The sequence below is a fragment of the Corvus brachyrhynchos genome, unplaced genomic scaffold (genome assembly GCF_000691975.1).
Source record: "Corvus brachyrhynchos isolate BGI_N302 unplaced genomic scaffold, ASM69197v1 scaffold115, whole genome shotgun sequence".
NCBI classification, from domain to species: domain Eukaryota; kingdom Metazoa; phylum Chordata; class Aves; order Passeriformes; family Corvidae; genus Corvus; species Corvus brachyrhynchos.
The window spans coordinates 7518362-7530968 of record NW_008239553.1 but is presented as its reverse complement, the minus strand read 5'-3'; the positions used below and the strand labels follow the sequence as shown (position 1 = coordinate 7530968).

General features: G+C 42.7%; 1 protein-coding gene across 1 annotated transcript in view; it reads left to right on the top strand.

Moving 5' to 3' along the window:
- Nucleotides 1-12607, top strand: part of CRY2 (cryptochrome circadian clock 2) — a 21620-nt gene that overhangs the window by 765 nt on the left and 8248 nt on the right. The window contains exons 2-5 of the mRNA XM_017741609.1: nt 261-341; nt 1199-1209; nt 2731-2839; nt 6451-6593. Coding sequence (XP_017597098.1) covers nt 261-341; nt 1199-1209; nt 2731-2839; nt 6451-6593 — 344 coding nt within the window. The remainder of the gene's footprint in view (nt 1-260; nt 342-1198; nt 1210-2730; nt 2840-6450; nt 6594-12607) is intronic.

Below are 12607 nucleotides of genomic sequence, written 5' to 3'. Positions count from 1 at the left end.
GCCGGCTCGGTGCGGCCGCAGCAGCACACGCTTCCGTGTCGGGCCCCTTCGCTGCTCCCCTCGGCCCTCCGCGGGAGGGCGGCTGTGCCTTGTCCGCTTGGCCTCGCCGCGGTTTTCTGAGTGGTGCTGCCTGACTGTGTGGGAGGATGCCTTCAACTTTATGTAATGTCATTAGACTTTCTCATTATCAGTAGGGCAAGCGTATGAGAGCAGCAACCGATGGACGTTTAGCTTTGGGAAACGCTTTTCCCTGAATTTAGAGACAAGGGCAAAGAATCCTCAGCTTCGTGACCGCACCACGCCTTCCGTCTGCCCTTTGGCTGCCGGGCGCGCGTGGGCATGTGCGCACGCAGCTCCGTTCCTCCCGTCCCTCAGATTTTTTAGGGAAATACACATCGGCTGCTGCTAAGAAAGTAGAGATGAAGCTGTGTGGGCTTTTCCTCATCTCTACAAATGGAAAAATGTATAGCATGAGTCATGTCTATGCAAAGATCAAGACCTCATGTACCTGTCGCCAGTAACATTACATAATGCTGTTGTGTCAGGTCTCAGCAGCCTCAACATTTGGAACCGCCAGGTAGGGATTCTCCTGCACAAGACTCCCCTGAATACAAGTGAAGCAGATCTCCCACTACCCCCTCAGAGGAAGTCGACGGACAACCACCTGGCTAAAGATCCTTTGAGAGCTCTTGGAAATGTCACATGGCTGTGCGCTAAGGAAACTGTAGTTGTAACTGGTTGCCTCTGCTGTGGACCTTAGCTTCCTCTCAAGGAATGGGATTTATGGGCCATATCTATGTGTTTCTAGAACCCCACAGTACAGGATGGCTTAAAAATTGTAAATGTGCAGAAATTATCTCAATGTAGACATTCAAATTACAAAAAATTGTGAATTCTGTTATAGGAGTCTGAAGTGATCTTTCCATAGACCAGACTCTTTACAGGCAGCAGCAAGCAGAAATGCCTTTCACGTGCTGGTGTTGTTGCTGACTGTCCTCATTTGGAAGAACCAAAGTGGTGCCACAACTGATTAATTCCTGATCTGTTTAATCCTAGTTTGTTTTCACCAGCCTTGCAAAGGGAGGGAAGCAGGTAGTAGTCTCCTTTATGTTGTAATCATGGAATATATGAGCAAGGAAAGCTTTTAAAAATAATGTTTTCTTGGAGGTGTGGAATTACTGCAGATGTCAGAAACTAGCACTGCTGGCTGTTAGGCAAAAAACATATTAGCAAGTTACTTATGTTGGCCAAAATTCCATTCATTCCCATTGGGAGCCATGGCTTTGTTTTGCTAATTTTTTTAAATCCAAATACTTGTATTCAGAGTTCTGTTCTTCAAAGGCAAATGCTTGTGTTTTACCTAGTTGTCACAAATTTATCATGTTGCAAATCTCTTGTTATTTAACTGCACAGCATGTGTGAGCCATATGGGACTAATGCTTGTTAAAATTTTTGGAACACCTGGGAGAGTTGATGCTCATATTTAATAAATGGAAAGTGGGCTGGGGCTCAGGGAGTGGTTTGTTTAGGTTACCTGGACCAGGTTCTGGGTGTTCTTCTTTGTGATAGAGTGCCCTTCTTTCTGTGAACCCTGCGCCCTTTTCTCCCCCGGGAAGTGCAGAACAAACTTGTTCTATCTGGAAGCTCACAGGTCACCTTATGGGCTGTGCAGCTGAGGAGAGAGAAGTTGCCACTTTGCAGTGCAATTGTAGCTTAGCTTTCGTTAGCTTTAGGGAGCTGAAGCAGATACTTGCTTCTCGCAGATTGCACTGCAGAGTGGGCATGGAGGACTGAGGGAAAGGTACGGGTTGGTAGGCTCACTTACAAAGGGTTGTGTGTTTGCCAGCAGTGCCAGGTGCTGAGGAGAGACTAAAGTTTTAAAGCTGGTGTCTTTTGCAGAGCTAAACAAAACAAAGTGAAGTTACTGTGTAAATGGGGTGATGTGTGACTGGGAGAGCAAATATTATACATTTGGTGGCTTTTAGCTTAGTGAGGGATCAGTAAGACATACCATTAAATGCAGAAAGCACTTACATGGGTTTTTAGAGTTTTGGGGTGAGAGGGAATAGATGAATGTCTTGGTATGCTCTCATCTCTGCCTTCATGGTGCAAGGTGAATTGCAGTTCTCTTTGCAATTATTCAAAGTACAGATAATTCTTGCCTTGGGAGATCTTGGTGCTCAGTCTTGTGCTACTGATGAGCTAGGAGAGTACATTTCTCTGCTGTGACATGGTGTATTTGTAGCTAGAACTGTAAAACCTGCACAGTTCTTGCAGTATTTTATTACTTTCCTTGGAGTAATGCATCAAAATTTTCTATTTCATATGCAAAATCCTTTCTTGCCCCAAAACCTGTGAAAATATGTACAGAAGGGAATTACATAGTTTATGCTTTTCTCCATGTGGAGAGAGCAGTTGACAGGGGTGTTCTCCCACCTCTGAGGGAGAACATGGGAAGTGGGTTGCAGTAAGAAGAAAATCCTGAAAACCTCTTGCATCTGGACAAGCACAAATTGCATATGAGTGAATGGGAGCTGGCTGATGCTGCAATCTCATAGAAGTTGTTAGACAAACCAGGGATAAATATGAATTCTTGTTTTCTGGTTCTTGTCCAAACTTCCAGTTTGATTTGGTGATGGCAGGTTTGCTGGAGTTCCATGCAAATTCTCATTTGCCTTTTAGCTGTAACCCATCTGACTGACACTAACTGCTGTTGTTTCTTCTCTGCAGATTTCTTCTCCAGTCCCTGGAAGATCTGGACAACAGTTTAAGGAAACTGAACTCTCGCTTGTTTGTCGTGCGAGGGCAGCCAACAGATGTCTTCCCAAGACTCTTTAAAGTAAGAGAATAATTTTTTGGAGCATAGTGAAGAAAAATTGATGACCTGGTGCTAAACTTGCTTTTACTCCCTAATGATTGGTGATTCCCTCAGCATCTCTTTAACTATAACTAGTTCTTCACTGTAACAAACTTTCCTCCTTAGCTACTAACTACTGTCCATAAGGGCCAGCTTGGGAGCCAGATCCACATGGGAGCTCAGACTTGCAAGAAATGTAGTAGTAGAGTGTAACCTAGTATGAGGGTGCTCAAGCTTCTGTTTCTGGATGGTGGTCTTGAACTTTGTTTCTCTAAGTCAACTCTCACAGGGCTTCTCTGTGACACACAGACCTTTCTCTGTTGAGAGCTTCTTCCCTACTGGCCATTTGCTTACTGCAGTTTTGACTTAGGAAGATTGCTGTGTCCATAGACCTTTACAGACAACAGAAGAAAGTACACTGATCTATGTGAATTGCAAATAGGATTTTGTGTTAAAATTTAAAAATTCAGGAGCTTTTCTGTTAGTTGACCTTCCTTTTCTTCTTCTGTTCAAGACTGTGGTTTAGTTATCTCAGCAGCAGGATATAGCTTTGGTCCAAGCTTACTGCTCATGTTCTTGCTGATGTTCTGTTTAGGATATGGAATATGCAGTTACCTTGGTGGTCAATGATGGATTAGTGGGGTACATTTCTAAAGTGGTATGTCAGTGCTGCAGATGTCAGGGCTAACAAGAGCATCTCCTTGAATATCAAGGCTTTTCATACAGTATCATTCTTCTCCATCCTGCTCTAAAATTGTATTTCCCAAAGTCTTTGAAGCTTTTTGATGATGTCTTTGATAGTGTTACAAAACTAAATGAAATAAAACACGGCTCCCAATAGCCCTGTGAGTTGGGGTTGTCATGTGGGCTGTGCCTTACATATGGTTGACAGAGCTAGTGTCCCCAAATCCTACTATTGACCAGCTGCCCAGAAGGAGAGGTAAACTTGAATCTGTACCCTCCTTCTGTAAATGGTTCTGATGTGTATTTGCTGGAGGAGGGCCGTTAGTACTGGGGAGAGGAACTGGACTGCACACATGAGAAGGGGCACTGATACTTATTTTGGCTTCTGCATCTTAACACATGACACAAACTATGTGCTGCTTTTAGCCTTTTCAGAGTCTGGATTATTTTTTTTTCTTTTGATCTGCAAATAAGTTCTGGCTAATAGTTGTTCATGCCCTCTTTAGTTCAGGGTATTCACAGGATAATTAAAACTTTCTTGGAGAAAAATGCTCACTTTGGTTAAAGAACAAAAACTAGTTAGCACAGCCTGAAGTCTGGAGAGACTGATTGTGTAATCAGCCAGAACTGCTTTTTTTGCAGTCTGTTTTGTCTGGGCAGGTGAGTTGATGACTATCTCAGGTGTGCTGTAACAGAGCTGAAGATGTAAAGGGAAGGTGATGCTACTACATGGTAAATGTATGGCTTTTGTGGGGATTGAGGCCTCTCCAGAGCTGCTGCACTGAACAGTGCATTAGCAGCAGCTTGTGCCTTGCTGTCAGCTTTTGTGGAGAGGAGAGTTATGTCACATTTGCTACTGCAATACTTAGAGCTAATGTAGTTTCTGCTCTTGCTGCCAGTAGCTGAGCTATGTTGTCACTAACAGTCACTGCAAAGGCACTACTGCGCATGGATACCATGACAAGTGTACTTGTTAGCAATGTGTTAACCTTTGCAGAAGTTTTTTGTCTCACTCTTTCTGAATAAATGTCTGTAGTTTTACCTCTTCTATCAAACTGCACTGTTTGTTCACTGAAGTGTTTTCACAATCCCTTTGGTGTTTTTTCCCCCCTACGTTTTTTCTTTGCTCTAGGTTAGATACTAAGAGGCAAGTTGTCAGTCATGACTCTTCTTTTGTATATCTGCAGCAATTTATTGCCATACAGGTAACAGGTTTTCTGGTTGGTTGTGCTCTGCTTCCTGTGTACTACTGCATTACACAGAGCAGTGACCTTCTCAAAACTCTAGGAAGTACACAAATTTAAAGTGTTGGATGCTTACCTAAAATCTCTGTAAGGCTTAATGGCTTTTTATTCCATTCTTTCAAGGTAGTAATGTGTATTTCTTTGAGACCAAATCCATCTTATCCAAGCCTTCCAGTTGATACTAGCTTTCCTATAGAAGAAAGAAAAGTTTAAAATGGAGCTGTTAAATCACATAGGAGCAGGGCAGGGCCTGGAATGGGTCCGTCTGATCCCTGCTCTGAGTTATGGATGCTGTCATGTTCTTACTTTGAAAAATGAGTGGAGGATCTCTTTGAGATGTACATTCATTGGTACATAACTGTACCAATATTGGTAGCAACTGTACCAACCATAATTTCTGTGTCCTTCCTAAAATTAAATTTAGGACTGAATCTGCAAGTTTAGAAATGTAGGTGGCTTTTACAGTTGTTTTCTGCTTCTAAATTCCCTTCTCCACCTTTGGCATTATTTTTAATGATCTTCAGGAAACTAGCCAGATTTGTTCTTTGTGCTTTGTTTCTGTTTGGCACGTAGAAAAGTCTCCTGTATATCACAGGATATCTAAATATCACAGGATATCTGTATATCTAAATCACAGGGGTTGTTTAGACTGCCTCACTTGGAGAACATGGTTCTTAGTTGTGTGAGGGTTTTTTTTAAGTGTCTGTAGATTTCTGGTTGTGTTTGCTAAACAAATATGTGGGCTGCTGCTCTGCTTGATGGATGTCTTGGAAGGGTCGCTGTGGAAACCATTAAACCTCTTCTCATAGGATTCATTTTCTGAGGAAAACTAGGCCATAGACTTTGAGAACAATCTGTGCTCTAGAAAAGCCTGGAAGAGGCTGAATGCTCTTTCATAAGGCTTATACCATGTAATTTGTGAGGGATCTATTAAAGGTATGAAGATCAGAATAAGTGCATGGCTTGACATGGGGGGTTGGAGCTAGGTGATCTTTAAGGTTCCTTCCAGCCCCAATCGTTCCATAGTTCTGTGATTCTAAAATTACTCCAAGAGGGCAGGACTTTAAATCTGAATTGCAGTATCATACTCTACTGTGCAGACTAGAAAGGTTCATTCAGTTGCCATCCTATGTCCTGCATTTCTCTGTTTCTTGCTGTTTGGGTTGGACATTGGTTTCCTATTGTGTGATGTCTTTAAAGAGACACCAAGAAAAATTTAGAATGTATTGGTTTTAATGTCTCCACATAAAAACACATGGGGTTGAGCAGAACTTTTATTGAAAGAGTTTTCTGAAATGCTGTTTCTGCAAATGCTGGAAGAGGATGGTAAGGTTACTTTGGGACAGCATGCGCAACAAAACCTGATGTTGGTAGACTTGGGGGCTGAGCTGAAACCTAAGAATAGTAATAGACAAGAACTGAACCTCCTCTGATGTGTTTTAAACCTGACATCTACAAATTTGCATAGTAGATGTGATGTTTGCTAGAGCTGATAAAATTGTTGCTTCTTTGGTTATCTCAAATCCAGATTGCTGTTCCTCACAGGAACAGTCTCAAAGCTTCCAGGACTTTAAACTGCTCAGGAATTCTGATATCTTCATTTGTAATTGTGCTGGTTAGAAAGAGTCTTCTGTTTGACATCTGGGTGTATTGTTTTTCTTGCAGGAATGGGGAGTCACTCGTCTCACCTTTGAATACGACTCGGAGCCGTTTGGAAAGGAGAGGGATGCAGCTATCATCAAACTGGCCAAGGAGGCTGGTGTGGAAGTGGTGATAGAGAACTCCCACACCCTCTATGACCTGGACAGGTATGGGGAGAGAAAGGGCAGAGGTGCTGCCTGGGCTAGGCTGGGATTGTCGTGTCTGCAAAGACTGCAGTCTCCTCCTTTACACTGATCACTGTTATCCTGAGTGAGCCTACAAGGATTACTCTGCACACTCAACTTTTGATAAGAACACGTCAAAGTGCTGACAGTGACGTGAATGTACAGAAAGGTGTTGCCTTAAGCTTATTAAACTCTGTACTTGACTGTCATTTAATTTGCTCAGCTGTGTCCTATTGATTGCTCTCCTTGAGCATGTCCTCAATGTATGGACTGCTTTTTCTTGCTTCATTGTAATAAAGGTAGTTGAGCTGTTGTCTCAAACAGGTTATGAAAGCAGGGCTTTTAACTGATGGATGTGCAAGGACAGCTGGAAGAAGTAAAACAAGGTAGACTGGGACAAACTTCTTATTGTAAAACCTGAATGTCTTGTCTTTGTTGTGTGTTTGCTGTAGGAGAGGTTTGTTTTGATGTTGAGTTTTATACATTTACTTATATTATGTATAAATATCTCTCTGTACATGAGATTTTAAACAGTGGTGACAGTCTTTCAGCTAAGACTCTAGGTTATGCTTGACTTCAATGTCGGTACAGTGTTTCAGTACTATTCTTACAGGTTGCTTACTTTTGTTTTTTCTTTCCCCATTTTTTTTCCCCCTTTTTCTGATGTGACTTGTGCCAGTAATGCTGAATGTAGAATTTCTCCTATAAATCTTTAACATCCATCATTTCCTATGGGAAGGAGCTCTGCAGTTAGCACATACTGTGTGGAAATGTTTGTCTCTGGAGTGAGGAGGGTTCTTAAACCTGTCTCGTGAGCAGGTGCTTCTTTCTAATTATGTATTAGAAAACCGTATTTATTACCAATGTTTATTACATCCTCACCCCTCTAGTGTCAATGGCCATCACATTCTTCTTCATGTCACCTGTGTCTTTTCTAAGGTGGAGAGTCCTAGTTCATTTAAGTTTTCAGGTGGAATCTCTTCTGTATCTCTTCTAAGTTTTGTCACCTTTCTTTATACTTTTATATAAAGGATACTTCATACTTTCTTTATACTCTATGCTTTTTAGAGGTGGAGAGCAGTGGTGGTAACTACAACTAGTGTGCAAAATGTAGGAGCAGCATGGATTTTTAGAGCGCTATAATGTGTCCTGTCTTTTCCTAATAGTCAGTAGCATTATTTTTGCTTTTTCTGAGTGCTGCTAGACATTGAACTGATGTCTCAGGGCTTCCTTCCAGAATGGTCATAGCTATTTGAGAGGCTGCTATGGTATAAATAAGTTTAAGATTGCATAGCTATGCATATGGAGAAACAACATGACCAACACTGCAATTTCATCTGATATTTTTGTCAGCTAGTCGTGTGGTATATAGGGAAATTTTTAAGTTACCTTTTATCTTTAGCTATCTCAGATAGCTTATTGCGTCAGTAAACTTTATCATCGTGCTCTTTCTTGTCCCTTCACAGATATTTTATAAAAAATATTGAGCAGCACAAGCCCTAGCTCAGCTCTGTGTAGGATTGCTCTTCCTGTTGGAAAAATAGATTCCTTCTCTAATTCTGTATCTCAAAGAATTTTCTGTCTGCATAGACCTTTTCCTTTATTGCAAATTATTGTGGTTTCTTTAAATTTTTTCAGTGAGGGATCTAGTCAGATGGCTTCTCAAAATTCATATAGGATATATCAACTGAATCTCCCTTGCCCCAGGCTCAAATGTCTCTAATAGATTTTGAGGCACAACTTCCCTTTACCAAGGCCACATTAACTTTCCAGTATATTGCATATATCCATGCATTCACTGTTTCCATTAGTATTTTCTACCCATCTGCCTAATGCTCATATCAGTCTATTCATTTGTCCCTCCGATGCTCCTGAAATGCTTTTAAAATCTGGAGTTGTATTTGCTTTCTTTTTTCCCTCATAGTATTTGGACACTTTTATATTACATGCAGCAGCTATTCCTTTGTGTATTTCATTATGTCATTTACAATTTCTGGGTGGATATTTCTGGGTGGCCCTGGCAAGCTTTTGCTTTTCAAGCATAGCATTGTTTTGTGGTACTTCTTCCTGATATCCCAGTCTGTCACAGCATCTGATACATTTTCCTAAAAAAACCCCGAGAGTCATAACCTCCCTAGATACCTCCATAGTGAATACACCTGCAAAAATATATGCGGGGGTTTTCTTGTGCTGTTACAGCCTCTCCTTTCTTTAATGACTTGATCAACTCTTAGCCCTATAAATATCCTGGAGTGTCTGTAAAGGGGATGTTTTTGATTGGGGTTTTTTTGGGTGTTTGTTTTCTTTGGTTTATTTGATTTTGGTTTTTTACTACTTACGCTTTTTTTTTTGAGGTTCCTCAAACTTTCATTTAGATTAGGAGGTGCAAGAAGGCTGTGGTTTTTAATTTAACCTACCAAAGTTTGGTAGGTTTCTATCTTTTTCATTTTTCTGAAGGATTCTGCCTTCTGTTATCTTTGCCGATGGTATTCTTTAGTTGTTTTGACTTTTGGGATCTTTCTGAAATAACTTTTTCACATCAGTATGGTATTGTTGCTCCTAGAAGGGTGTTAAATTGATGCATGCTAAAGTCACAGTTAGAGCAGGCAAGTGATAACTAACATTTTCAGCTATACCTTAGCACTGTCTAAGACCTAATCATGAAGTGACACTCCTTGTGGGTTCTTGATTTCTGGTTCCATGGAGCAGTCATTTATGGCTACTAGAAAACTCGGTTTTGGCAGGTGATGGGGCGTGATAGATACCCAGTCTGTGTGGATGTACCTGAAGTCTCCAGTTACTCTGACATTTCTTGGTTCTTGGCATCTCTGAGATTTCTCAGCAGGTGGTAATACAGTTTTGATACTGGATGAAGTCTCAGAGTATCTCTCCCTCCAGCTGTGTTACCCAGCCTTCTAACTCATGGTATGTGTTGTCCCTCTGCTCACCCTAATGTTTCTCCTGCATAATTAGCAGGTGATAATAATACCTGGTGGTGGCATCCTATTTCTCATCTTTCTTTAGTCAAGTTTCTGACAAGATTGTCAGCTGGGTTTCAAACAATTTAGACTGTTCTTTCACTCCTACATAAATGAATCCAGCATGTCTCCTCTTGTCCCCTGCAGTGTATTCCTGGTAGCACCTCCACCAGCTCCTTTCAAACATTTGCCAAGAGCCTGTTCAGTTAACTTGTGAATTTGACCCGTTTTACCCAGTAGGAAGATTACAGTGTGCCCCTTGTTGGCACTGCCAGCATAGCTGTGCAATTATCAGAGCATCTTTCCCCTCCTTTTCCCCAAAACAAGGAGAGTGGTATAGAAACTTATTATCATTGCTGGTAAATACTCCTAAGAAAATCTGAGAATTCCCAGTCAAGATTAGCAATGTTCAGATTGTAGAAGTCAGACAGAAAAGATAATCTCTTGGGTATCAGCTGAGCTTGCTCAAAGCCTTTACTTGACAATTATTCTGTCTGACAACTTCTGCATGACAGGTTGTTTCCCTGGATCTGCCTGTTTTCTCCTCCTTAGGATCTAAATCCTTTGTAGTGTGTTTACTGATGGTCAGCACTGTGGTTTCTGTAATCCCAGGCAGGCTGGGTTGTTCAGCGGGAATGGTTTAGGTCAGAAAAGAACACTGTGATCCTGTGTGTTTGTAGCATGCATCAGGATCAGCTTTTCCTCAAATACCCTAGCCTAAGGCTGAAATGACAGTAAAATGTGTTCTCATAGGAGTATGTACTAACTTAAAGGAACCAAAGCATGGGGAAGCATGCATACTTTGGTGGTTCTGCAGGCCAGTACACTATGCCAAAAAGGGGGGTTATTTTTAAGGTTTAGTCAAACTTCTGCCTGCCACATCTTGTTATCCTCTCCTGTCTTGCATGGTTTTCTGGTGTCAGGTTTTTTTCCCCACTGCCTATACCCAGCCTGTCATCAAGTCACTTCTTCATCTCTCATCTGCTCAGTGTTTCTGCAGAAGTTGAATTGTTTGTTCTTTGTTCAGCATCTGTTGGATGGACAGATCAGTTGGTTATCTCTCCATCTCTCCTCTCTGAATCTGTAGAAATACCCCTTGTTCTGTGTCCACGAAGTCCTCCATGAGCTCTCTGGAGCAGAGATTTAGATCAGAGCAATTGCATAAGCTGGCAAGGCTAACGAAATAGTCCGCGTGAATTGGTACTGGGGTGCGTTGGGCAGCCTGCGTGCTGAGTGCTGGCAGCCAGCTCTTCCTCCCGCAAGGAAGCGGGGGAACACATCCAGTCCCTTGCCAGAACCCAGCCTTGTCATTTGCAAGTGAGCTGAGGTGTCAGGTTTTTGAGGCCAGCAGCTTTCCTAAGCCCACTAGCCATCCCGCAGGGGCACTGCTGTGGAGATGTGAGTCAGAAGCTGACACCTGTGAGGGTGTGCATTTGAGTGTGCAGACACTGCTGTCACAGGTGACTGACTGTAGGATACCTTTTAATAATCATAGCAGTGCTGGAACTATGTTTGGTCAGATTTGGATTGCCTGCTTTCCTGAGGTGAAGTGTGACTGTGTGACTGATGGTCAAAAAGACCCTCGTAACTTCTGGCATCAAGGTCAGATGCTGGGCAGCATATTGCTAGTTTGGCAGCACAGCCAGTTTTGGGTGTGCTCACTAAGGTTAGGTTCTGTGTGGTGAATACAGTGATTCTCTGTTCCGCTTCAAGAAAACTAGAGCAATTGCCACATGCGGCAAATTGGGCTGGGGGAGATGGATGAAGTGAGGGTATTAAATCCTGGAGAGGGGCCTCCCTTTTTTTGTCATTGAAAGTCCTGTGGAAGTATATGGTCTGGATTAGAAGGTCAGTATGAGGAAGGAAAGGACTCCTGCTTGGGGAGCTTCCTGTGCAAATTTTTGTACAGAAGGCTGAACAGTACTACAATACCTAGTATGTGTGGTATAATATCCTATATTGTGCAATACCAGATATTCAATACTTCTTTTCATGGCAGTACTGTGAAAGGTCCAGATTTAGTGCATAATGCCCGTGTCAGATGCAGTGAAATGTGCAACTTGTCCTAGTCCTATCTTAAAGTTGTTTGTGTCCCAGATCCAGTAACTGTTGAGGAATTCAGGAGCTGTACTAGGTAACTTCACTCATATTCACATCCTTGAGGATTTCAAGTACAGATGCTGGCATCCATCTGCCAGTCAACAGTGATTTGCTCCAACTAGCTAGCTGTCCACAGAAGTTTTAGCTGTGGATCTTGCATAATGGTGTGGATCTCGGACTGAATGGCAGCTTTAGCAGGCGTGTGGAAGAGGACTGAAAAAAGAGGCAGTGTGGAAGAAGCAGCTTCCCTGCCCCCATCCCAAGCACCTCAGGGCAAACATGGTGCAGCTTTGTCACGTTTTCTCTTTCAAGCTCTGAATTCCTATGGAAACAAGTGAGCCTCTCTAGAGTGCTGCAACTGGAAATGCCTCACTTCTCATCCAGTGGAAACACTGATTTTCTGGGGATCTTTGGCTGGTCCTGTTCGGGGGCTCACAAAGCAGCCACAGAGAAGATTGTGGTGGGCAGTATTCATGAGAGTTCTATCATTTCATGCCATCTCTGGGGCGGAACATGGAGACAGACAGCGAAAAAGTGTATGCAGGAAAGCAGAGGACATGTGCTGTTGTGTGGTGTGGTGATGCAGGACAGAAAGTGTTGGCTGTAAGGCAAATGCAAACAAACACATCTGCCTCTGTGCGTATGTCAGTGCTGTGCCCACACTGTGGCCATGCTTATAGCCTGGCACTAAAAATGTACAGTGCTTTGGACTCTGTGCACGTCCCGACGGCCTTCCCTCCCTGTCCTGTTCGTTAATGTCTTTATCTCCCAGTGTTTACAACTAAAAAGCAGAAAACCGAGAGGAAACTGCAGGAGGCTTCATTTTTAATCTGTTCAGCCGTGCTGCCCGTGGGGAAGGCTCCGCTTCACTCGGCCGGGGCGGGGGGTGGGAGGCCTGGCTGGCGGCCCGGGCCGCGG